Source organism: Anarhichas minor, unplaced genomic scaffold (assembly GCF_050575085.1).
Source record: "Anarhichas minor isolate MPS153535 unplaced genomic scaffold, ASM5057508v1 ptg000137l, whole genome shotgun sequence".
NCBI classification, from domain to species: domain Eukaryota; kingdom Metazoa; phylum Chordata; class Actinopteri; order Perciformes; family Anarhichadidae; genus Anarhichas; species Anarhichas minor.
The window spans coordinates 976,575-1,001,327 of NW_027466583.1; the positions used below are offsets into that span (position 1 = coordinate 976,575).

Below are 24,753 nucleotides of genomic sequence, written 5' to 3' on the forward strand. Positions count from 1 at the left end.
ATCTCATCGAACAATTTTACTAATTTTAACGAATAAACCGAAACAGATGAATTATCTGTGGATTATATTTTATATATTCGGATTAAAAGTTATTTTTCTTTAAATTAGAGACGCTGGAATCAGAGAACAGCTGATTAAAACGAATAATTAACAAACTTGTTTCTTTAAATACTACTTCCAATGTAATACAAAAACAATCACTACGACTGTTAATATCCACGTTTCATTACTTTTATATTGATTAACTAATCGATGAATTGTTCGAGAAGTTTTTTATATTTATTTGTATTTATTTATTAAAAAGTAGAGCCGAGTGTTGTTTGACATTCTTTCAGGTAAAAACACCAAAAACTATTTTTTTCACTTTTTCAGTTTAACAAAAAGAAGCCGAAGTTCTAAAATGTTAAAATTCTGAGATTATTATTTCGTTTTCTGAAGAAGCGACCGTGTGAGAAGTTTAACTTCGCGATAATTTGAATTGTGTGTTTTTATGTAAATAATAGCTAAAGATGATTTTAACAAAGTAAGACATTTAGAGTTTTTGATGGTTTAACTGACTTCAGAGCAGTTTGAATGATTTTTGGGACGTCCTGTGGATCAGCTGTTATAAACAAAAACAATACAACAAAAACGATCGGTATCGGCTCATGTGGATCGGTATCGTGATACTTCTTGAAAGTTTGATTTGCTCCGTTTAAAAACAAACAAACTGTGTTCTGGTCTCGTCTTCCTCTCAGACCTTCACGGTGCATTCAGGCACGCGTCCCCCGCCGCTCCCCCGTGGCTCTTCATGTGCGTCTTCAGACAGTGGCTCTGCGTGAAGGCCCTGTCGCAGACGGTGCACTGGTAGGGTCTCTCCCCGTTGTGCGTCCTCATGTGGACCGTCAGGTGCTCCTGGCGGGAGCACGGCTTCCCGCACACGGCGCACACGAACAGCTTGATGCCCAGGTGGCTCCTCACGTGGTTGCTCAGGTGGGTCTTGCGCTTGAAGAAGCGGCCGCACTCCGAGCAGCCGTACGGCGCCTCGCCCGTGTGCACGCGCGTGTGCGCCTTGCGCTCGCCGTTGGACACGAAGCCTTTACCGCAGACGCCGCAGGCGAACGGCCGCTCGCCGCTGTGCGTCCGCATGTGCGCCGTCAGGCCGCAGTTGGAGAGGAAGGTCTTGCAGCAGACGTGGCAGAGGAACGGCCGCTCCCTCGCTGCGTGCGTCTTCTCGTGAGACTTAAGCGTGCACGAGAGTTTGAAGCGCTTCCCGCAGACGTCGCAGCCGTAGCGCCGCTCCCCCGAGTGCGTGGCCTTGTGGCGGGTGAGGGAGCGCAGGTCGTACAGCGACTTCCCGCAGACGGAGCAGTGGTACCGGTCTCGGCCCGTGTGCACCTTGACGTGGGCCTGGAGCTGAGCCCTCAGGCCAAACGCCTTCGGGCAGACGGCGCACTTGTACGGTTTCTCCTCCACGTGCACCCAGCGGTGGTTACTCAAGCTGGACACGTGAGCGAAGGTCTTGCCACAGACGTCGCACTTGAACGGCCTGTTTCCCGTGTGGAGGGTGGTGTGGCACTTGAGGCCGGTGACGGTGAGGAAGGACTTCCTGCAGTACGAGCACTCGTGGGTTTTTTGGTATTTTTTGAGATGTGCCTTCAAGTCGTCCGCGGACTCGTAGCGCTCTCCGCACACTCCGCAGACGCACCGCGGCTCATCCACGTGGCTCCAGGTGTGTTTGATTAAACTGCCTCGTGTCCTGTACCAAACCCCGCAGACTTTACAGGGCGTTTTACCGCTCGAGATCAACTTCCGCTCCACGCCGGACGCTTTGGCTCCTCGCTTCCTCTTCCTCTTCGACGTCCGCGGCGAATCGGGTTCCCAGTCGTCGTCTCCGTCCAACAAATCGCCTCCGTCCTCGTCAGCAGCGGCGTCTACATCAGCAGCAGCGTCTTCCTTTGTTTCCGCTCTGTTACCGTCTACATGTTGAACTGGGCTGGTGTGGAGCAAAAAGTAATAGATTACTTTGAGTATCAGTATGTCTTATGATCTGTAGTGCGAGTAGGATGACACTGGTTTGTTTTGTTTCTCTCGAGGGTTTAAATAGCTAAATAAATAAAAGCTTTCTGGTGTTTAACTTAAGAGAAACAGTCATTTTCAAACTTGTGTCTGAATCAAACCAGTGGAAGAAGAAGTACTTTCAGTCGTAATTCAAAGTTCTATATTATATTTAAGTATGAGCCTCAAAAAAACCTTAAAGTAAAAGTACTTGTTTCGCAGAATGATTCTTTTTAAATTACCTTGAGTTGAGTCCGGCTTCATCACTTTTCTTCATCACAGAATCACCGGAGGCTTCATCGCTTCTCTGTGAAAGGTGAAGCTCCTCCTCCTCCTCTTCCTCGTCTCCAGTCTGCAACAGTTCATGTTTTTAAGGAAAAAGACACTGAAAAGTACTATATGTACCTCTGAGATGTAGTACAGTATAAAGTACCATATGTACCTCTGAGAAGCAGAAAGTAGCTGTACTGTGTACTGAAGTACGAGAGTGAATGTACTAATACCACAGTGAGTACCTTCAGTCTGATGTAGATCAGGGTCTTCTCTCCGGTGGACCTGGTCCTGAAGATCTCCTCGGGGGTCATGGTCTTCACTTTGAGCTTCTGGAGTCTCCGGCTTCTGTCGGACTTGAAGACGTCAAACGGTTTGTCGTGACCCCCCAGCTGAGGGAACGTGGACCTCAGCAGGTCCAGGAAGTCCTCCTCCCGGAGTCCACGAGGACACCTCACCTCCCGCACCGAGGACTTGGTCAGCCCTGAAACAAGGAGTCAGTCAGCAAGGAGATCCGGATCATCTCAGAACCTGAACCCTGAACGTGTCGTTTACCTTTGTGAGGCGTCCGGTCGGATCGGGAGTCCTCCAGCATGCAGACTCTGAGGACGTGGTGGGTCGGCTCCTCGCCGAGGCGGGGTCTGCCACGCCTCCTCCTGTCAGACTGAACCGAGGGAGACGATAACCTGGAGGACACAATGAGCGGAGGTTTTTCTCTGAAGTTCCTCCTACTTTTGTCTGAGAACAGCTGATTTAAATCTTTATTATCTGTCGTCACAAAATCCTCAATTTAAAAAAGGGATTCAGTGTATTAAATGATTTTGTCTAGTTTTATTATTAACCCTCGGAAACTCCAAAAACCAGACATTATCGTCAGATTTTCATCTTTCCAACGGTCTTTGAACACATCGTGTGTGACAAAAAAATAAAACAAAGACTAAGCTTAGAATTGTGATATTTAATCAAAACATTTTATTCTTCATATTCTCATCCATTAAATATGTTATTTTGATTTTAGTTGTACAGGTTATTTATTTTTATTCAAGGATATGTACCCTATGTATTCGGGACCTTTTAGTTACGGGGCCGGGGGAATATTATGAGAAACAAAACTCTCCTCTCTGTGACCAGACACCTGAGGTCTGTCTTCTCTCTGTGACCAGACAACTGAGGTCTCTCCTCTCTGTGACCAGACACCTGAGGTCTGTCTTCTCTCTGTGACCAGACACCTGAGGTCTCTCTTCTCTCAGTGACCAGACACCTGAGGTCTCTCTTCTCTCTGTGACCAGACACCTGAGGTCTCTCCTCTCTCTGTGACCAGACACCTGAGGTCTCTCCTCTCTGTGACCAGACAACTGAGGTCTCTCCTCTCTGTGACCAGACACCTGAGGTCTGTCTTCTCTCTGTGACCAGACACCTGAGGTCTCTCTTCTCTCAGTGACCAGACACCTGAGGTCTCTCTTCTCTCTGTGACCAGACACCTGAGGTCTCTCCTCTCTGTGACCAGACAACTGAGGTGTCTCTTCTCTCTGTGACCAGACACCTGAGGTCTCTCTTCTCTCTGTGACCAGACACCTGAGGTCTCTCTTCTCTCTGTGACCAGACACCTGAGGTCTCTCTTCTCTCTGTGACCAGACACCCGAGGTCTCTCTTCTCTCTGTGACCAGACACCTGAGGTCTCTCTTCTCTCAGTGACCAGACACCTGAGGTCTCTCTTCTCTCTGTGACCAGACACCTGAGGTCTCTCTTCTCTCTGTGACCAGACACCTGAGGTCTCTCTTCTCTCTGTGACCAGACACCTGAGGTCTCTCCTCTCTGTGACCAGACAACTGAGGTGTCTCTTCTCTCTGTGACCAGACACCTGAGGTCTCTCTTCTCTCTGTGACCAGACACCTGAGGTCTCTCTTCTCTCTGTGACCAGACACCTGAGGTCTCTCTTCTCTCTGTGACCAGACAACTGAGGTCTCTCTTCTCTCTGTGACCAGACAACTGAGGTCTCTCTTCTCTCTGTGACCAGACACCTGAGGTCTCGTCTCTCTGTGACCAGACACCTGAGGTCTCTCCTCTCTGTGACCAGACACCTGAGGTCTCTCCTCTCTGTGACCAGACACCTGAGGTCTCGTCTCTCTGTGACCAGACACCTGAGGTCTCTCCTCTCTGTGACCAGACACCTGAGGTCTCTCCTCTCTGTGACCAGACACCTGAGGTCTCGTCTCTCTGTATTTACCTGCTGAAGGTTTCCGTCTCATCAGCCGACGTCGTGGCCGAGCCGGACGGAGACCCAGCAGGTCTCTGCAGACCATGAAGGTCTTCACTGCTGCTGTGAGGATCCTCTCCGCTCTGAAACAAGAGTTCAAAGTTCATATCTCAGTAAAAACTATATTTATCCTTCCAGAAATCACAGTCTCAGTTCTCATCTTTCACATTCTGACTTTGTTGAAAAAGCATCCTGTGGTCCCAGAGAGTTCTCATTTAATTTAATTTTAATTAATACATTTTTTAATTGAATGCCCATTAAATTTAAATTTAATTAATTAAAAAGTCTATTCAATTTAATTTCATTTAATTTAATTATAAAGTGCAAATGAATCACCATTTCAGTTTCCACCTCAATGTAAATGTTCCACCGTTCATATATATATATATATATATATATATATATATATATATATATATATATATATATATATATATATATATATATATATATATACACAGTGTGTACTAACTGTAGACTTCTATGTTATAAACAATAACATCGCTGCTGTATTTATGTGTATATGACGTTATTCTGAGTATTGATGGAGCTGCTACAAAGTTAGCTTAACATAGCACGGATCAAACAAACTCCATTCAGACAACAACCAGTTTAAAAGTTGTTTGCTTGTCGTGTTGCAGAGACAAAATATAAAACATGAATTCAGACTTTTAACAAATCAACATCATTACGTCGTTATTTCTGCATCTTTTTTATCTGCTTATTGCGATTTAATTACAGCTAAATCTTCATATGTTTTAGTAAACCAGCTGACTCGTGACTCACCTTCAGGCGGATGTAGAGGGCAGAGTTTCCGCGACCGGAGAGCCGGATGCTCCTGCAGATCTCCTCAGGCGTGAGTGTCTCCACCCTCAGAGGCTGGAGCGTCTTCGTCCGGTCCGACGTGAAGACGTCAAAGGGTCTCCGATCGGCCAGCTGAGGGAACGTGGACCTCAGCAGGTCCAGGAAGTCCTCCTCCTGGAGTCCTCGAGGACACCGTACCTCCTGAACCGGGTACTTCTTAAAAACTGAAGAAAATATAAAAACATAGTTTTTAAACTTTTATCACCGCGGCTGAAAAATAAGACGCTCTGCTGTCTTATAAAACGAACCGGTGTTCGAGAGCACGACGGTCCGAGAGTCCTCCAGGACGCAGACCCTCAGGACCAGCTGGATCTGTGTGTCAGTGCTCCGAGGTCTGCCGGGCCTTCTCCTGTCAGACCGGCCTCTGGGGGAAATTAACCTTCCGCTGAACAACAAAATAAAAGAACGTGAACTTATTTAAATACACTTTAAAACTGGTATGCTAAGCTTTTTGGCATGCTAATATCATGCTAAGCTAAGTAGCATGCTAACATTATGCTAAGCTAACTGGCATGCTAATATCATGCTAAGCTAACGTCGTGCTAAGCTAACTAGCATGCTACATACTGAGTGGTTTGGTAGTCCGGGTCCTTCAGGTCTTCTCGACTCCGTCTGGAGCTCGTCGCCACTCGCCGCTGCTCTTCGTCGTCACCGTCTTCGTCATCGAACCACAGGAGGCCCAGACTCCCAGTGTCCTCCACAGCTGGACCCAGACTCCCAGTGTCCTCCACAGCTGGACCCAGACTCCCAGTGTCCTCCACAGCTGGACCAGTTCAGACCACAACTCCCAGTTCAGTTCATCAGAGACACTTCAACTCCTTTCACTGTTTCAAAACGCTTCTACTGTACATTTTAAGTGAGGGTCCGAGTACTTATACTGTAAGAGAGTACTTCTACTGTGACAAAGTACTTTCACTGTGAGAGAGTACTTTCACTGTGACAAAGTACTTTCACTGTGAGAGAGTACTTTCACTGTAACAAAGTACTTTCACTGTGAGAGAGTACTTTAAAAGTGTGGTATTAGTACTTTTACTTTATAATGTGGTATTTGTACATTTACTGCAGTAAAGGACCTGAATACTTCCTGCATCACTGGTGAAGGAACATTATATATTATTTATATTTTCATAGTTTCACTAATACTTTGATAAAGTAACTCACGTGACTGCCGTGACTCCTCCTCCTCACTCAGAACAACCACCTCGTGACCTTCCTCATCCGGAACCAGAGCTTCGTGTTTTCCACCGAAAGTAAAAGAGAGTGAGACACACATTTAAAAACGAACGTAGCCGAGCACGAACGGAAATACACGAAGGTCCCGCGAAGGTATTTCACCGTATTAGCACATTGATTAGTGGAAAACGGGCTTAATTTGTTCAATTTAGTTAAACTTTACGCGTTCCGAGTTGTGAACCACATCGTCACAAAGTGTGTACGCGTTTTATTTGATGTGCTCTGAAGTCTGCAGCTTCGTCAGGAAGCAAACAAAGTGAAATGATGAACGGAGTTCCGCCACAGACCTCTCCTCTCCAGAGAGACACGAGGCTGCAGGAGGACCTCCAGCTGCTTCTTCTGCCGGTCGATCTCCCGCCTGAAGCCCGACGCCTCCTCCTCGTAGCCGGCCACGGTCCTCTCGACCACCGCCAAGATCTCCTGCGCGGCCGTGGTGAGTTTCTCGGTAACGATTCCTCTCAGAATCTCGGCTTTAGACATGTCGAGCGTCTCGGAGTCGCTGCTCCTCTTCATCCAGTAGAGCATCTTTTAAATGTGTCCCACACACACACTGGTGCTATTTCTCGCACAACAACAATGGAAGATGTAGTTCCGGGTTGTGGAGCGGTACGGCTGTAAATGATGTCCGACGAGAAACAAAACCAAAGGGAACACTTCATCTGAAAAGTGAATTAAGACAGATAGATACTTTATTATACAGGTAAGCAATCAGAGTAAAAAATAATATTAAACTTAAAAAAGGCACAATATATACAATAAAATAGAATCATATTAAATGAACTAACTAAACAGTAGTGCACAGTTTAAATTAACTAACTAATAATTAATAGTAGTTCAGGACTAGGGATGGGTATCGTTTGGGTTTTTTCCGATACCGGTGCTAAAACGATACTTTTAAAACGATACCGGTGCCTGAACCGGTACTTTTTTCTTCAAATTGAACAATATATTAAGTGTTTAAAGTATACTATAAATATAAGTAAATACAAAACACTTGGCTTCAAACTACAGCTTCAAACTATTTAACTTCAAACTATGATCAATATATTAACTGTTAACAGTTTACAGTATACTTTAATAAATATAAATAAATACAAAACACACACACACTCTGTACACAAACTATAGCTTCAAACTTCAGCAATTATTTTGCAGAAATATGAGCATATTTGCCTTCTCTGGCAAAATACGACTCCTCTCCTGACTTATTTCATTTTATTTTATTTTACCAGTTGTTGGCGGTAATGCGCCAATTCGTCGTTTGCCAACCGCCACTACACCTCGAAGAAGAAGCTTTTGCGTGCCTGTGGATGTTGTGCTTATGAGCGCCAGCGCTAAGTACCCGGATGTCGATGGAGGACGTTAGTAGCCTGCCAGCCGTTTAACAGATCGTTTTTTTTTTTTTTTAATAAACCATGGCCGAAGCTTCGCCAGAATGATGGAGGGGTTTGTTTCTAGGCGCGCACGGCTCGTCCGGTTGTAATAATACTATGAGTGAGGAGCGGAGGACCGAGGCTCTCGTTACCTGCTGCCAGGACGGAGTCATCAGAGTAGTGTAAAAACCGAAAGGAAGCACCGAAATCTGCGTTGTGTTTCGGTCCGGTAGATACCGGTCAAATAGGAACCGGTGCCGTATAGGAACCGGTGCCGTATTGGCACCGGGTTTCGGTATCCAACCCTAGTTCAGGACAGTATAGATTCAAATCCAGCCTTAATCTGAGTTCGTGCTTGGAACTCCCTTTTCCCATCCGCAGCAAATGCACCGCTGGCAAAACATTCATACTCTTCTAATTGATCTACTTTATAATTAGTAGGAGGCTCATTCTGCGATGTGTAAATCGTAACTTCTGCGCAGTTGATATTCAGGATGCCGATCTAAATCGTTGTGTTTCTTCTGAGATCCATACAAGAGTCTACATTGAACACCACACAGAGGAAGTCTGAAGATTGGAGACGACTCGTCTCTGGGGACGAATCTTCCCTCTCTGCTCTCACGCTGTTGTGTCTTCGCACATTCTTTGAAAGTGTGCTTTTCTGGAACTAACATATGCAATGTTGTTGGGGCTTCTGAACACATTATGCATTCACTGGAGGTCATCTCCTTCACTGAGTACCATGCCCACTTGTACCCCCCATTCTGATTAGCTTGCTCCCAGCTTTTATCTTCTATTATCCTAACACTCCTCTGCATCAGCCTGAATCTGCTCCACCAGTCTTCTACATCATCGTTTGGTCCTCTGGGTCATAATAGCTGTCATAATTATCATACTCATGATAGTTATCGTCACCTACTTCTGTAGCTCCTCCGTCCATCTTTAACGTTGGAACGACAGCTGAATTATTCATCACTACGTTAGGAATTGTTGTATTAGTCACCATGCCTACTTGTGTTCCAGTTGTTGTTACTAACGGAGGGCTTGGTTTTGTACTAAACTCACTTGATATCGTCACTTGTATCACTGCTGGAGTAACTGTAACTTCGCTCGGCCACGTTTTTGGAGTCGGAATGAAAGCAGTTGTACCGCTGCTCAAATGAGCTCTTACGGTTGTAGTACCGACAGTTGTTACATTGCTCAAATTAGCTCTTCAGGATGTATTACTGACAGTTGTTACATTGCTCAAATTAGCTCTTACGGTTGTAGTACTGACAGTTGTTACATTGCTCAAATTAGCTCTTACGGTTGTAGTACTGACAGTTGTTACATTTATCTTATGATAGGACCTTACTGTCTTGGGAGTAACCTTTGTGAGTATGATTTATTAATGGCGTAACCCGTTGGAATGATTTTGATTGTATTAACACACGCAGCCGTAATGTTTGTTTCCCCAGTGGTCAATTGGGCAGTTCCGTTCATTGTCGGAGTAACGCCTCCATTATTATTGTTATCTCTTACCATTGTAACTGCTGGGGCCACTGAGGTAAGTTGTGTGGTAACCCTGCTGCTCAACTCTTGGTTTATTATCATCCACGAGACACTCGGGGAACTGTCCTAGTCACACGTCCCCCTTTACTATTTACGGCTATACATTTGAGTGCATATGTTCTGTTGGGTTGGATTATCTCGTTGTGGTGGCGGGGCGTGTGTGGGCTCAGCTGCAGAGGGGACGAAGTGTGGGAGTGGTTCAGGGAACAGTGCCGGGAAGAGACTTAATTAGGTGCAGCGCAGCTGAAATGGATGCTAATTGTCTCACTCTGGAATGTATTTAATCACTAGTAGTGACAGAGGCGCGAGAGACAGCTCGGCACGAGCGACAGTCGTGCAGTGGGACGAAAAGGACGGGAGATCGCAGCAAACTCCCGCGGCGTGTGCTCAGAGGCAAGGCAGGAGAGCACACGGCCAAGTCCAGTCTGATTGTGTGACAATAAAGAACGTTTGAAAACGCCATTCAACTGTGTGCTGGCATCATTGTGCTCCCAAGACCCACCGGGTAGCAGAGAACCTGTTACAGTGGAGCCCAATGTGGGGCGAGCACAGAGAGATGGACGCAGCAGCACCGGAGGCGCCGACACAGCCGATTATGGTGCTGGGCCAGATGCTGGGAGGGATCGCGGCCATGCAGCGGGACCAGGCCGAGACGAACCGGCAGTTCCTGGGGGCGTTCCAGGCCCAGGCGGAGCGGCAGGCCCACCCCCTGGAGCAGCTCGCAGCTCGGGCAGCGGCAGCCCCGCCGGTGCCGGCCCAGGCGGAGCGGCAGGCCCACGCCCTGGAGCAGCTCGCAGCCCCGCAGGTGCCGGCCCCCTCTCCGTTGGCCGGGGTGGTCCTACATAAGATGACTGCCGCCGCCGACGTGCAGTCCTTTCTGGACACATTCGAAGCGATGGCGGAGGCGTGCGGCTGGCCCGAGGCGGAGTGGGCGGTCCGGCTTCTGCCTCTCCTCACTGGGGAGGCACAAACAGCGACCCTGGGGCTGCCCCCGGCAGCAAGGCACAGCTACGCGGACGTGCGTAAAGCGGTCACCGATCGCTGGGCCTGTCTCCGGAGGACCACCGGCGGAGGTTTCGTGAGGCCAGACTGGGACCCGAGGACCGTCCCTTCGCGTTCGCTCAGCGGCTGAGGGACGCCGCAGCCAGGTGGCTGCAACCAGAGAGTGCAGGAAGTCGTGGAGAAGGTGGTCCTTGAGCAGTTCGTCGGGGCGCTGCCTGCTCGAACGTCAGCTCGGGTCCGATATCACCGCCCCACGACCCTGGGGACCGCCATCACCCTGGCAGAGAACCACCTGGCAGTTCATTCCAGCGGCCCGGGAGACAGTGGCCGCCCGCTGGCGCCAGCCCGGCCGGCACCGGCACCTCGGAGGTGGATACTGGCTGTACACAGTCTATGATCCACCAGAGCCTGGTTCGGCCCGGGGCATTGGTGGAGGCATTGTGGGTGAAAATTAGGTGTGTGCATGGGGAGGTTCACGAATATCCCGTGGTGTCTAATCTTGGGAACAGATTGGCCAGGGTTTAATAAATTAATGGGGCCGGGTGTGGGGGTGCGTTCACGACAGACAGGGTCATGGGGTATGTGTGCTGTGCTCAGCGGTGACGCGAGGTTGTCCGACGCTGCAGACGGGGAGGGGGAACCGGCGGAGCCTCCCGTGGAGACTCCACCGGGTCCCGAATTACACTCATGGAAGATTTTCCACTTGAGCAGTCTCGAGATGATACTCTACGCTCAGCCTTTGACCAAGTGATACGCATTGATGGTCAGCTGGTGCGCCCTTGACGCAGCACAGTCATATCCGCACTTTTCATTGATTAGGGACAGGTTGTATAGAGTGAGTCGTGACACTCAATCAGGTCAGGAAAACACCCAGTTGCTGGTACCGAAAAGCCGTCTGGAAAGTATTTTCCAGGCGGCTCACTATAACCCGATGGCTGGCCACATGGGATATGAAAAAACACTGGACCGGATAATGACCCGAATTTATTGGCCAGGTATCCGGGGGGATGTGCACCGATGGTATGCATCCTGCCCGGAGTGTCAATTGGTAAATCAGCCGGCCATTCCGAGGGCGCCTTTACGTCCTCTGCCATTAATGGAAGTCCCATTCGAGCGAATCGGCATGGACCTCATCGGGCCATTTCACCGGAGTGCACGTGGATATCGCTTTGTGTTAGTCCTAGTGGATTACGCAACACGATATCCTGAGGCAGTGCCATTGCGCAACATTTCTGCAAAGAGTGTCGCGCAGGCTCTGTTTCAGGTCATCTCCCGAGTCGGAATCCCGAAAGAGATTCTGACTGACCAGGGCACCTCGTTCATGTCACGCACACTGAGAGAACTTTACGGATTACTGGGCATTAAATCTATTCGGACCAGTGTGTACCACCCCCAGACCGACGGTCTGGTGGAGCGTCTGAATAAAACTTTAAAGTCCATGATCCGTAAATTTATTAACGAAGATGTACGCAATTGGGATAAATGGCTTGATCCTCTGTTGTTTGCAGTGCAGGAGGTTCCCCAGGCCTCCACGGGATTTTCTCCCTTCGAACTACTGTTTGGCAGGACACCACAGGGGGTGCTCGACCTGATTAAAGAAAACTGGGCGGAAGGTCCGATCACCGGGAAAAGTGAGATCCAATACGTCCTGGAACCTGCGAGCAAAACTCCACGTCAGACGTCACGTGAGAATTTGCTCCAGGCCCAGGAACGTCAACAACGGCTGTACAACAGAGGGGCCAGGCTGAGACAATTCACACCGGGAGAAAAGGTACTTGTATTGCTTCCTTCTTCCAGCTCTAAACTCCTCGCCAAGTGGCAAGGGCCCTTTGTGGTCACATGGCGAGTGGGGGATGTCGACTATGAGGTTGTGCGTTCTGACAGCGGTGGAGTTACACAGATCTGCCACCTCAACCTCCTGAAAGCATGGAGAGAGGCGGAGTCTGTTTCTCTGGTGTCCACGGTATCCGAGAGAGAGGAGCTGGGGCCTGAGGTTTCGAAATCCACTAATCCCACCTCACTCCTTTGTGAAGCCCATCTCTCCGAGACCCAGAGAACAGACATTGCCCAGTTGCAAAAGCAGTTTGCTGACGTGTTCTCCCTCCGGCCAGGACGCACAAACCTCATAGAGCACCAAATTGAGACTCCCCCAGGCGTGACGGTGAGCTTACGACCCTACAGGTTACCTGAACACAAAAGAAAAGTGGTTCAGAAGGAATTGGCGGCTATGCTGGAGATGGGGGTAATAGAAGAGTCCAACAGTGCCTGGTGTAGCCTCATTGTTCTTGTAGTCACGAAGGATGGGTCTATACGGTTCTGTGTTGACTATCGCAGGGTGTATGATGTGTCACGATTCGATGCGTACCCAATGCCCCGGGTCGACGACCTCCTGGACCGACTGGGCACTGCACGTTTCTTTACGACACTGGATTTGACCAAGGGCTACTGGCAGATTCCTCTGTTGCCAGAGTCCAAGGAAAAATCGGCCTTCTCCACTCCATTTGGTTTGTACCAATTTACCACACTTCCCTTTGGGCTGTTTGGGGCCCCATCCACGTTCCAACACCTCATGGACCGGGTGCTGCGTCCACATGCTGCATATGCTGCCGCCTACTTGGATGATGTGATCATCCACAGCACCACCTGGGCGGAGCATGTGCAGCGGGTGGCCGCGGTGCTGGAGTCCCTGAGGCAGGCGGGGCTCACCGCCAACCCAGGGAAGTGTGCAGTTGGACGGGAGGTACGGTATTTGGGGTAACACTTGAGCGGCGGACAGGTGCGCCCTCAGGTGGACAAAACTGCTGCTATCGCAGCCTGCCCGCGGCCCAAGACCAAAAAAGAGGTGAGGGTTTTTTTGGGGCTGGCGGGTTATTACAGGCAGTTCATCCCGGACTTTGCAGAGCTGACCAGCCCCTTGACCGACCTGACCCGGAAAGGTGCCTCAGATCAGGTCCAGTGGTAGGAGCAGTGGCAGTTGGCGTTTGAGAGGGTGAAACAGGGTCTCTGTGGGGAACCACTCCTTCATACTCCTAACTTCTCTCTTCCTTTTACTCTGCAGACTGACGCGTTGAGCAGAGGTCTGAGGGCCGTTTTGTCCCAGCAGGTACAGGGGGTTGACCGCCCCATGCTGTATATCAGCCGGAAGCTTTCCGAGAGGAAAGCCAGGTACAGTACGGTGGAGAAGGAGTGCCTGGCCATCCGGTGGGCGGTTGACTCCTTGCGCTATTACCTCCTGGGGCGCTCATTCACCCTCTGGTCCAGTGGCTCCACCGCATGAAAGATACCAACACCCTGATCACTCGGTGGTATCTGGCGTTACAGCCATTTAATTTCAAAGTGGTCCATAGGCCGGGGGCGCAGATGGCCGTGGCCGACTTCCTCTCCTGCTCTCATGGGGGGGGGGGGCGGGGAGTAGGTCAGGCCGGATGGCTCCCCTGCCTATGTCGGGCGGTGGGGGTGTATGTGGTGGCGGGGCGTGTGTGGGCTCAGCTGCAGAGGGGACGGAGTGTGGGAGTGGTTCAGGGAACGGTGCCAGGAAGAGGCTTAATTAGGCGCAGCGCAGCTGAAACAGATGCTAATTGTCTCACTCTGTAATGTATTTAATCACCAGTAGTGACAGAGGCGCGAGAGACAGCTCGGCACGAGCGACAGTCGTGCAGTGGGACGAAAAGGACGGGAGATCGCAGCAAACTCCCGCGGCGTGTGCTCGGAGGCAAGGCAGGAGAGCACACGGCCAAGTCCAGTCTGATTGTGTGACAATAAAGAACGTTTGAAAACGCCATTCAACTGTGTGCTGGCATCATTGTGCTCCCAAGACCCACCGGGTAGCAGAGAACCTGTTACACTCGTCTTTCAGTTCCATCACCCATCCAGATGTCTTCGGTGCCACCCTCACCCCACACTCAACAGTTTTCCACGCTGACACACCGGTGACATTATTAATACTCCACCCACACAGCTCATTCTGCTTCTCTTCACCCTCTATCGTCTCTAATACACGGATTTCTCTTTTCGCTAAGTTAACTGTCACCTCTTGATATGGGATGTGCAACTTTATGTTGTTGTTGACCAATTCACATGCTAGTATTATCATGGGTTTAGGATCACCATTATCCACTCGTACTAGTTCATAAGTCATTCGGACTCCTTGTGAATTGTCAATGTTTGTTATTTCCACATGTACATAATCGACATGATTTGGGTTCCACAGTCGGCTCGTTCTGACCTCAACGTCAAGCTGATCTGCCGTTATGGTTATTAAACACTGGTCCAATCCCCACTTTAGCGCTTGCTTACCTTTACTATGCCTGCACAGTTTTGACACTTCTACTTTCTACTGTTTTTCTCCTTCATCGTCTCTTTCTACGTGTATTAGCATGCAACTGTCTGAACCCTGGATAGGCTGGTTTGACCTTAAATGACAATGCTGGCATAGGTCCTGGGCTAGCATGGGTTGTAATATGTGTGGTTGCATCGTACTCATCTGAGTCATGGCTTCTGGCTCTCCTCCAGGATGGCTGAGTCACCGTCTGGGCGCTGACCTGCATGCTCTGTGGTGTCACAGGTTTCAGCACCATCAGTCTCTCCTGCCCCACGCTTCCTAACAGCATCCACATCAGAACGCCCATTAGTTTCAACACATGTTCCAGGCTTACCGTGTTTGTCATTTTCTTTTCGCTTCACACCGCCCTTGGTTTTGTCCTGGGCTTTCGTGCAATGGCTCAAGTGATACCACGTTGTACTTCTTTCGACCTGGACCACTGTTGGCATTGCTCGCAGCACTCTATAGGGACCTTCCCGCCTTGGCTCGTGCCACTTTCGTCAGAAGACTTTAACAGACCTGGTCCCCTGGTACCAATGGTTTCTCTGGCTTCTGGTCGGAGCCTGGCTCTTTTCCCTTCTCCTGCAAGTAGATGGATCTATGTATGGCAGTGAGTTGCTTCATATAGTCCTTTAACTCTATTTGCAGCTAATCTAGTGGGGGTTCCTAGTAGTGGACTCTAAGTTGAGGTGCGGGCACAGGTCTACCTGTTAGCATTTCATGTGGTGTTAGGTGCGTGCTCCTGTGAGTTTGCATGCGATAGCTCATTAGCGCGAGTGGCAAAGCATCCACCCAGTTTAGCTTAGTGCTTGCACAGATCTAATTCAACTTTGCCTTTAACGTTGTGTTAATCTGTTCCACTGAACCTTGACTTTGTGGGTGGTACACGGCCCTCAACTGTTGTAAAATCCCCGTGGCTACTTTCTGCACAAATGCTGAACCATTATCTGAGCTTATTCCTGATGGTATGCCAAATCGTGGGACGACTTCCTTTGTCTGAAACTTGACAACAGTTTCAGCTCCTAGGTTTTTTGATGGAGTTGCTTCCACCCAGGGACTGAATTGATCAATTACCACTAGCATGTAGCACTTTCCATATGCTGATTTGATCATGTCTACATAGTCTATGACTAAGTGTTTGAACGGCCCTTCTGGGACTGGGATGTGTCCCATCTGTGTTTTTATGCTTTTCCACACATTGTTTTGTGCATAGATTTCACTTAACACCCACCAACATATCCAGTTAGACGCTATAGGGCAGCCTAGAGGGATTCCAGAGGAGTTCCAAGTGCAAAATGAGATTAAGGCTGGATTTGAATCTATACTGCCCTGAAGTACTATTAAGAAGAGAACTAAGGTATAAAAGTCAGACGTAAAAACTCTGACATTTTGGATCTGTTGTGAACTTGTCATTGTGAGTGTTAGGGCCGCATCTTTTGAACACAGCGAGAAATCGCCCCCTTCCCTGCCTCCATGTGCTCTCAATCGCCTCCAAAACACAACAGGTTTAAGTCAAAATCTTAATGGATTCATTATCCAAGAAACATAAAAACAGTTACAAACCGAATCACACTATTAATAACAAAACAAACATATATATATATATATATATATATATATATATATATATATATATATATATATATATATATATATATATATATATATATATATATATATATATATATATATATATATATATATATATATATAATTAAAGTGAGGCCCTGTCCGCACCACATGACAGACTGGTATGTCTGTCTCATGGTACCGAGGAGGTCTGATGATCTCCGGGGATTCACAGTTCCTTTTTCCCCCCCAAAGTCTCTGAAAAGTCTCGCATTACATATCGATCAGCTCAATGATTGGCTGAAGTCCAATTAGCCTCTCTTTGGCTCTTGACCTATTGTTCCACTCTTAACACCTCACCCAGCCACTTTCCAACCCCCGCTCTAAGCACATTCCTTAACCTGATCACACAGACACTCAAACACACTCCTTGGTTTAAAACTTCCGAAGTAAATATACTGTATCACATAACATCCATAATTAGGAGCGCTTTAAAACTTAAATTCCTCACATGAGCACAAGAATAAACGGTCACCGCTGGTTGCAACAATAATTGCGTCATCTTCATTCTGCAACAACACCTCCACCAGGGTTGTCCCTTGTCACCAATCCTTTGTGATTTTCACGGACAGGATTTAAAGGCACAACCAGGAAGAAGAGAGTGTTTGGTTTGGGGACCTCAGAATTGCGTCTAAGCTCTTTGCAGATGATGTGGTTCTATTGGCTCCTTCAGAACGTGATCTTCAGCATGCACTGGGGTGGCAGCCGAGTATCTCGAGTTCTTGTTTACAGTGAGGATAAAATAGTGTGAGATTGACAGGGGGTTTAGTGCGGGCGTTGTGTCGGACAGTTGTGGTGAAGAGCAAGGTATTGCGACACTTCTTTAGTATCGGTATGATGTGTGACACTAGATCTCAGTAACATAATGTAATGATACCAGATACATCAGTGTGACCTCACAGTTGTACAAAATGTTCTACCTGCAGATGTTCAGCCGCTGTTGGTGATGAAAGAAGATGTCCCCCCTGAGTGGAGCCCCAGCCTGGACCAGAAGGACCCAGAGCCCCTCCACATAAAAGAGGAACAGGAGGACCAAGAGCCCCTCCGCATAAAAGAGGAGCAGGAGGACCAAGAGCTCCTCCGCATAAAAGAGGAACAGGAGCACCAAGAGCCCCTCCGCATAAAAGAGGAACAGGAGCACCAAGAGCCCCTCCGCATAAAAGAGGAACAGGAGCACCAAGAGCCTATCCGCATAAAAGAGGACCAAGAGGCCTTCCGCATAAAAGAGGAGCAGGAGGACCCAGAGCCCCTCCGCATAAAAGAGGAGCAGGACGACCAAGAGCCCCTCCGCATAAAAGAGGAGCAGGAGGACCAAGAGCCCCTCCGCATAAAAGAGGAACAGGAGGACCCAGAGCTCCTCCGCATAAAAGAGGAACAGGAGCACCAAGAACCCCTCCGCATAAAAGAGGACCAAGAGGCCTTCCGCATAAAAGAGGACCAGGAGGACCCAGAGCCCCTCCACATAAAAGAGGACCAAGAGCCCCTCTGCATAAAAGAGGAGCAGGACGACCAAGAGCCCCTCCGCGTAAAAGAGGAACAGGAGGGCCCAGAGCCCCTCCGCATAAAAGAGGAACAGGAGTCCCTCTGCATAAAAGAGGAGCAGGAGGACCAAGAGCCCCTCCGCATAAAAGAGGAACAGGAGGACCAAGAGCCCCTCCGCATAAAAGAGGAACAGGAGCACCAAGAGCCCCTCTGCATAAAAGAGGAACCAGAGGAACTCTGGACCAGTCTGGAGGCAGAGCACCTCAAAGGGCAGGAGGAGGCAGATGTCACCAGATTCCTATTCAATACTGTGCTTTTGAAGATTGAAGATGACGATGAGATACCTCAGTCTTCACAGCTTCATCATAGCCAAAAGGAGGATAACAGAGAGGCAGAGCCTCCAGCCAGCAGCTCAGCTACTGATGGAGAGGACTGTGGAGGATCAGGACTAGCTGGGAACCTAGATCCAGATCTTCTTGCACAACCGAATGCTAATGATGAAATGGTTTCTGACTCCTCTGAGATGGGAGTCAGTTTTGATGATTGGCAAAAGCCTTTGTTAGATTCTGGATCTGAAACTGAGAACAGTGACAGTGATTGGAAGGAGACCAGGGCACCAGATTCTGCTACACATGCTCTGAAAGTTAAGGAAACCATTGTAAAGGATGCAGTCCGTAACACTGGCAAGAAATCCTTCAGTTTCTTCAAGTGTAGTAATAGATTTTACTACAAGGGCTTCCTTAAGAGACACATGATGTGTAATTATGGAAAAATGCCCTTGAGCTGTTTGGGTCGAAAGAAATGTTTGAGAGTGAAGAAAAAGGTGGATTCACAGAAAAGAGTCCAAACGGGAGGGAAAAGATTTAGATGTGATGTTTGTAGGAAAATATTTACATGGCAGGCAAGACTGAAGACACACATGAGAGTTCACACAGGAGAGAAACCATTTGGATGTGATGTTTGTGGGAAAAGATTTACAGTGCAGGGAAATCTGAAGACACACATGAGAGTTCACACAGGAGAGAAACCATTTGGATGTGATGTTTGTGGGAACAGATTTACAGTGCAGGGAAATCTGAAGAAACACATGAGAGTTCACACAGGAGAGAAACCATTTGGATGTGATGTTTGTGGGAACAGATTTACAGTGCAGGGAAATCTGAAGAAACACATGAGAGTTCACACAGGAGAGAAACCATTTGGATGTGATGTTTGTGGGAAAAGATTTACAGTGCAGGGAGATCTGAAGACACACATGAGAGTTCACACAGGAGAGAAACCATTTGGATGTGATGTTTGTGGGAAAAGATTTACAGTGCAGGGACATCTGAAGAGACACATGAGAGTTCACACAGGAGAGAAACCATTTGGATGTGATGTTTGTGGGAACAGATTTACAGAGCAGGGAAGTCTGAAGACACACATGAGAGTTCACACAGGAGAGAAACCATTTGGATGTGATGTTTGTGGGAAAAGATTTACAGAGCAGAGGAGTCTGAAGAAACACATGAGAGTTCACACAGAAGAGAAACCATTTGGATGTGATGTTTGTGGGAAAAGATTTAAAGGACAGGGAAGTCTGAAGACACACATGAGAGTTCACACAGGAGAGAAACCATTTGGATGTGATGTTTGTGGGAAAAGATTTACAGAGCAGGGACGTCTGAAGAAACACATGAGAGTTCACACAGGAGACAAACCATTTGGATGTGATATTTGTGGGAAAAGATTTACAGAGCAGGGACGTCTGAAGAAACACATGAGAGTTCACACAGGAGACAAACCATTTGGATGTGATATTTGTGGGAAAAGATTTACAGAGCAGGGACGTCTGAAGTCACACATGAGAGTTCACACAGGAGACAAACCATTTGGATGTGATATTTGTGGGAAAAGATTTACAGAGCAGGGAAGTCTGAAGAAACACATGAGAGTTCACACAGGAGAGAAACCATTTGGATGTGATGTTTGTGAGAAAAGATTTACAGAGCAGGGACGTCTGAAGAAACACATGAGAATTCACACAGGAGAGAAACCATTTGGATGTGATGTTTGTGAGAAAAGATTTAAAGGACAGGGAAGTCTGAAGACACACATGAGAATTCACACAGGAGAGAAACCATTTGGATGTGATGTTTGTGGGAAAATATTTACACAGCAGGGAAATCTGAAGACACACATGCGAGTTCACACAGGAGAGAAACCATTTGGATGTGATGTTTGTGGGAAAAGATTTACAGTGCAGGGAAGTCTGAAGACACACATGACAGTTCACACAGGAGAGAAACCATTTGGATGTGATGTTTGTGGGAAAAGATTTGCACAGCAGGGACTTCTGAACAGACACATGAGAGTTCACACAGGATAAAAATGTATCTTTTCACTTTGTTGTGAAAGATGAATTACCTAAATGTGTTGGTTGGAACCACTGTAGTTTTCATTTGTTCGTAAATGAGAAGAAAGGGCAAGTGTTTTCTAAACATATATATCTCAATTACATTCCAAGCAATGACAACAAAAAGTAGTTCTGTGATGGTGGTGTAGAAAGATCGTAGAAAAGTATGAAAGCATAAAAGTATAACTATTATAACCTGTAACCCTTATATAACATATAGCATGTTTACACTTTTTATAACCATCATAATGTGAATTGTTTTATTTTATGATCGCTGTGATTTAACATATAAACTGTTTAGAGTTAGACACTTTGTTTAAAATAGTCACTAGAGCCTTACAGTGCTTCTGGTTCTAGCAGGATCAAACCAGTTACCACCAGTTACATTCTGTGTCAGCTCTAGAGAGAGGAGGACTCATGATGAAGGAGGTGCCAGCCTTAGAGCAGCAGAAAAACTGAGTTTGGGGCTTCTCCCCATAAAAGTAGGAATGTCAGAGAGCTGACTGAAGAATACCTCATTACAAAACCAGTGAAGGCTGACAAAGAGGAATGCTAAAATTAGTTATATAGCCACTGTAACTGTTTCATTGAATTGAAATTGTTGTATGTGAATCTTGTGTGAAAACCAGAAATAAAAACACAGCCTTACATTTAGTAAGTGACTGAAACCAAAACAGTGTTCTGGTCCTTTAGAACAATGTACCCCTCTTCCCCTGTCCATTAACGGTGCGATAAGATGTGACGACTGAAACATGCAGAGGAGCTTAAGGTGAGTTCTCTGGGTGAAGACTTGGCAGTGTTAGTCATAAATGGTGAGAATGTTCACAATAGGCAATAGTAAAGTATAGACGATGTACATAACTATTACATACAGGGTGTTAGGGTTACATCCCATTGAGAGCGCCGAGGGCATTAGCCCTAAAAGACTTTCAAGAAGACAATTAATTCCGAAATCCTAACGATTTAGCTACGGGGTAAGATAAAAGGCCGAAGGTATTGTTCTGAGACCTCCAGGAGGAACGCATATCCTCGCAGGTGGGACAGCCGACGGAGTGACCACCGTGTTAGGTGCGAACTACTTCCCCGCCTAGAAACGGGGCAGGAGCCGCTCACGCTACAAAGCCCACTCTCGATCCAGAGGTGTTGGCCAACTACAGACCGATCTCTAACCTTACCTTTCTCTCTAAGATCCTTGAGAAAGCAGTTGCGAATCAGTTGTGTGACTTTCTACGTAACAATAGTTTATTTGAGGATTTTCAGTCAGGATTTAGAAAGCATCATAGCACAGAGACAGCTCTGGTAAAAATAACTAATGACCTTCTAATCGCATCAGACAAAGGACTAGTCTCTGTTCTTGTCCTGTTAGACCTTAGTGCTGCGTTCAACACCATTGATCATTACATCCTGTTGCAGAGACTAGAACATTATATTGGCATCAAAGGAACCGCACTGAACTGGTTTGGATCCTATTTATCGGATCGATCTCAGTTTGTAAACGATGAAGCCTCGATGAAGACCAACGTCAGTTATGGAGTTCCACAAGGTTCTGTGCTTGGACCAATCTTGTTCACCTTCTATATGCTTCCTTTAGGCAATATTATCAGAAAACACTCTATAAACTTTCACTGTTATGCAGATGATACTCAATTATACATATCGATCAAACCAGATGAAACCAACCAGCTCACTAAACTGCAAGCATGTCTTAAGGACATAAAAACCTGGATGACCTGCTGACCTGATGTTAAACTCAGACAAAACTGAAGTTATTCTACTAGGCCCAGAACACCTCCAACATCAGTTATCTAATGATATAGTTTCTCTAGATGGCATTGCGCTGGCATCCAGCAGCACCGTAAAGAATCTTGGAGTTACCTTTGATCAGGATTTGTCTTTTAACTCTCAGATAAAACTAATTTCTAGGACTGCCTTTTTTCACCTACGTAATATTTCAAAAATCAGGCACATCCCGTCTCAAAGCGATGCAGAGAAATTAGTTCATGCATTTGTTACCTCTAGACTAGATTACTGTGATTCCTTATTTTCAGGCTGCTCTAATAAGTCTCTTAAATCTCTCCAGCTGATCCAGAATGCTGCAGCTCGTGTACTAACAAGAACTAAGAAAAGAGATCATATTACTCCTGTATTAGCTTCTCTGCACTGGCTCCCTGTAAAATCTAGAATAGAATTTAAAATCCTTTTACTTACCTACTGTAACGCGCGGTGCCCCCGCACGGTTTCTTAATTTAATTTTTAATTAATAAAAAAAAAATTATTATTAATTTCTTTAATTAATTAATTATTATTCTTTTTGTTTTTTTTGATTTATTAAAAATGATTCCTTATCAAAATGTTTTAATTTATCAAAAAATAATAAGTAATAAACAAATAGGAGGCCTTTTGTTTGAAACGAACAAAAGTGGAACGAGGATCCCTCAGCAGTGTATGCGCGAACTGAGAGGACCTCGCCGGCGACGGACAGACAAGAGCTGCCGCCGGAGTGACCACGGCCCCACGGGACTCGTGTCCCGATGTCCGGTCACTCCCTGTGAGCGCCCCTGTTGCAACAAGAGACAGCGAGAAGGGGGAGAGATAGCAGAGCTGAGTTCTCTCTCTATGTGACTCGCTCACCTGGCCTGAGGGAGGGCGGCTCCCGCACACCTCTCCCTGATTTGCCTCAATGCTTATGCCGGTAGCTGATTGCACTAAATAGTAATAAATCGCCAACAAGAGCCCGATCGATAGCTCGTTTGCTTTCTTTTCCGAATCGCCAAACAGTGATATACTTAACAGTATAATCGGTTGCTTGAATAGCCGTCGGTCTTATAAAGTCTTTTATAAAATTGTTTTAATTTATATTAAATTTCAATTTATTGGTCCCTGCTCAGAGCTCAACAGATATAAAACTCTTTCAAAATCAAGCGGGGCTTCCCCGGGTCTCTCTTAACTATAGAAAACGAATGCTAGTATATGTAGGTGTGTGTGCGCATAAAGTATGCATCAGTAATGTACCGTGCTGGATCGCTATCAACTTACCACAGGGGAAATCCCTTAAACACCACTAGAGTTATTGTTCTGGTTTATAAGTGAGCAGGAGTCTAAGATGCATGGGTCTAACACAAAAAAGCTTTTTCACCCAAGAGACCATAACACAATGCAGTTATTGCTTGTAGCAGATTCAATAAATTATAATATCAAAATATGTACTGATTACTAAAAAAATCAATTATGAGTCATAAACGCCTAAATTTAGAATAGAAAGATTGGGTGCACTAATATATACACGTTAGTTTGTTGATAATTAATGAATGAATAGCTGGATAAGTATTGTGTGTGAGAACATCTTACCTGCAGAAGAAAGTACGAGAAGAAGGAAAATCACAGTGCGACAAAAAAGCAAATCTCTGAGGTCTGAAGTCAGGACTTGAACCATCCTGGAGATCTGAAGATGAAACAAGATCACAGAAAATCTAAACTCAAATGAAGTAACTATAGTGAGCAGCTAGAAGAATCTTTAGCCTGTAGACAGTGTGTACTGACACTATGAGCTTCACACTGTCTCTGTGACGTCTCTCACTCTTTGAACTTCCTGTTTACCAACCGCACGGAAAGACAAACTAAAGGAGAGACCACGCGAGTGTTCCACTTACAGCTTCTTGTACTTTCCCCACAGTGCTACAGGTTCTTGGGGAGCTTTTGACTTAATAAGCATTACATTGCATTTAAAAGAAGATGGACATGACTCATGATTAAAAATCATGAACAGAATCTTTGTTCGTGTGTTATCATCTCTTTTAAATCACTTCTTAAAACACACTTTTACAGACTGGCTTTTGTGTCATGTCGTCGCTTTTCTGTTTTACTTTTAGTTGTTTGATTTAAATTATTTAAATTATTTAAATTATAATTTATAATCTTTTTTAAATTTGATTTATTTATGTATTTCTTGTCACTGAGCTTTCTGTTATTAGTATTATTGCTGCTCTGTGTGTCAGAGCACTTTGTAAACTCTGTTTTTAAAGGTACTATATAAATAAAGTTCTTATTATTATTGCTATTATTATCATCATCTTCATCGACCCTACAATGTACAATTATTACAATGGTTTCGTACACTAAAATAAAGGAGTTAACCATCTACAGATGAACACATTATAGTTGAATCCCGTGATGAGCACATACCTGCTCATCACGCTAGAGCACATACCTGCTCATCACGCTAGAGTACATACCTGCTCATCACGCTAGAGCACATACCTGCTTCACGCTAGAGTATATACCTGCTCATCACGCTAGAGTACATACCTGCTCATCACGCTAGAGCACATACCTGCTCATC

At 46.5% G+C, this 24,753-nt stretch overlaps 1 protein-coding gene across 1 annotated transcript; it reads left to right on the plus strand.

The window, feature by feature from the left end:
* The first annotated feature begins 6,696 nt into the window (after positions 1-6,696).
* Positions 6,697-21,088, plus strand: LOC142943450 (uncharacterized). The gene is made up of 3 exons (XM_076084977.1): positions 6,697-6,754; positions 6,890-7,094; positions 17,464-21,088. The coding sequence occupies exons 2-3, from the start codon at positions 6,923-6,925 to the stop codon at positions 20,385-20,387; spliced, it is 3,096 nt and encodes a 1,031-aa protein (XP_075941092.1). The 5' UTR covers positions 6,697-6,754; positions 6,890-6,922; the 3' UTR covers positions 20,388-21,088.
* The last annotated feature ends 3,665 nt before the right edge of the window (positions 21,089-24,753 follow it).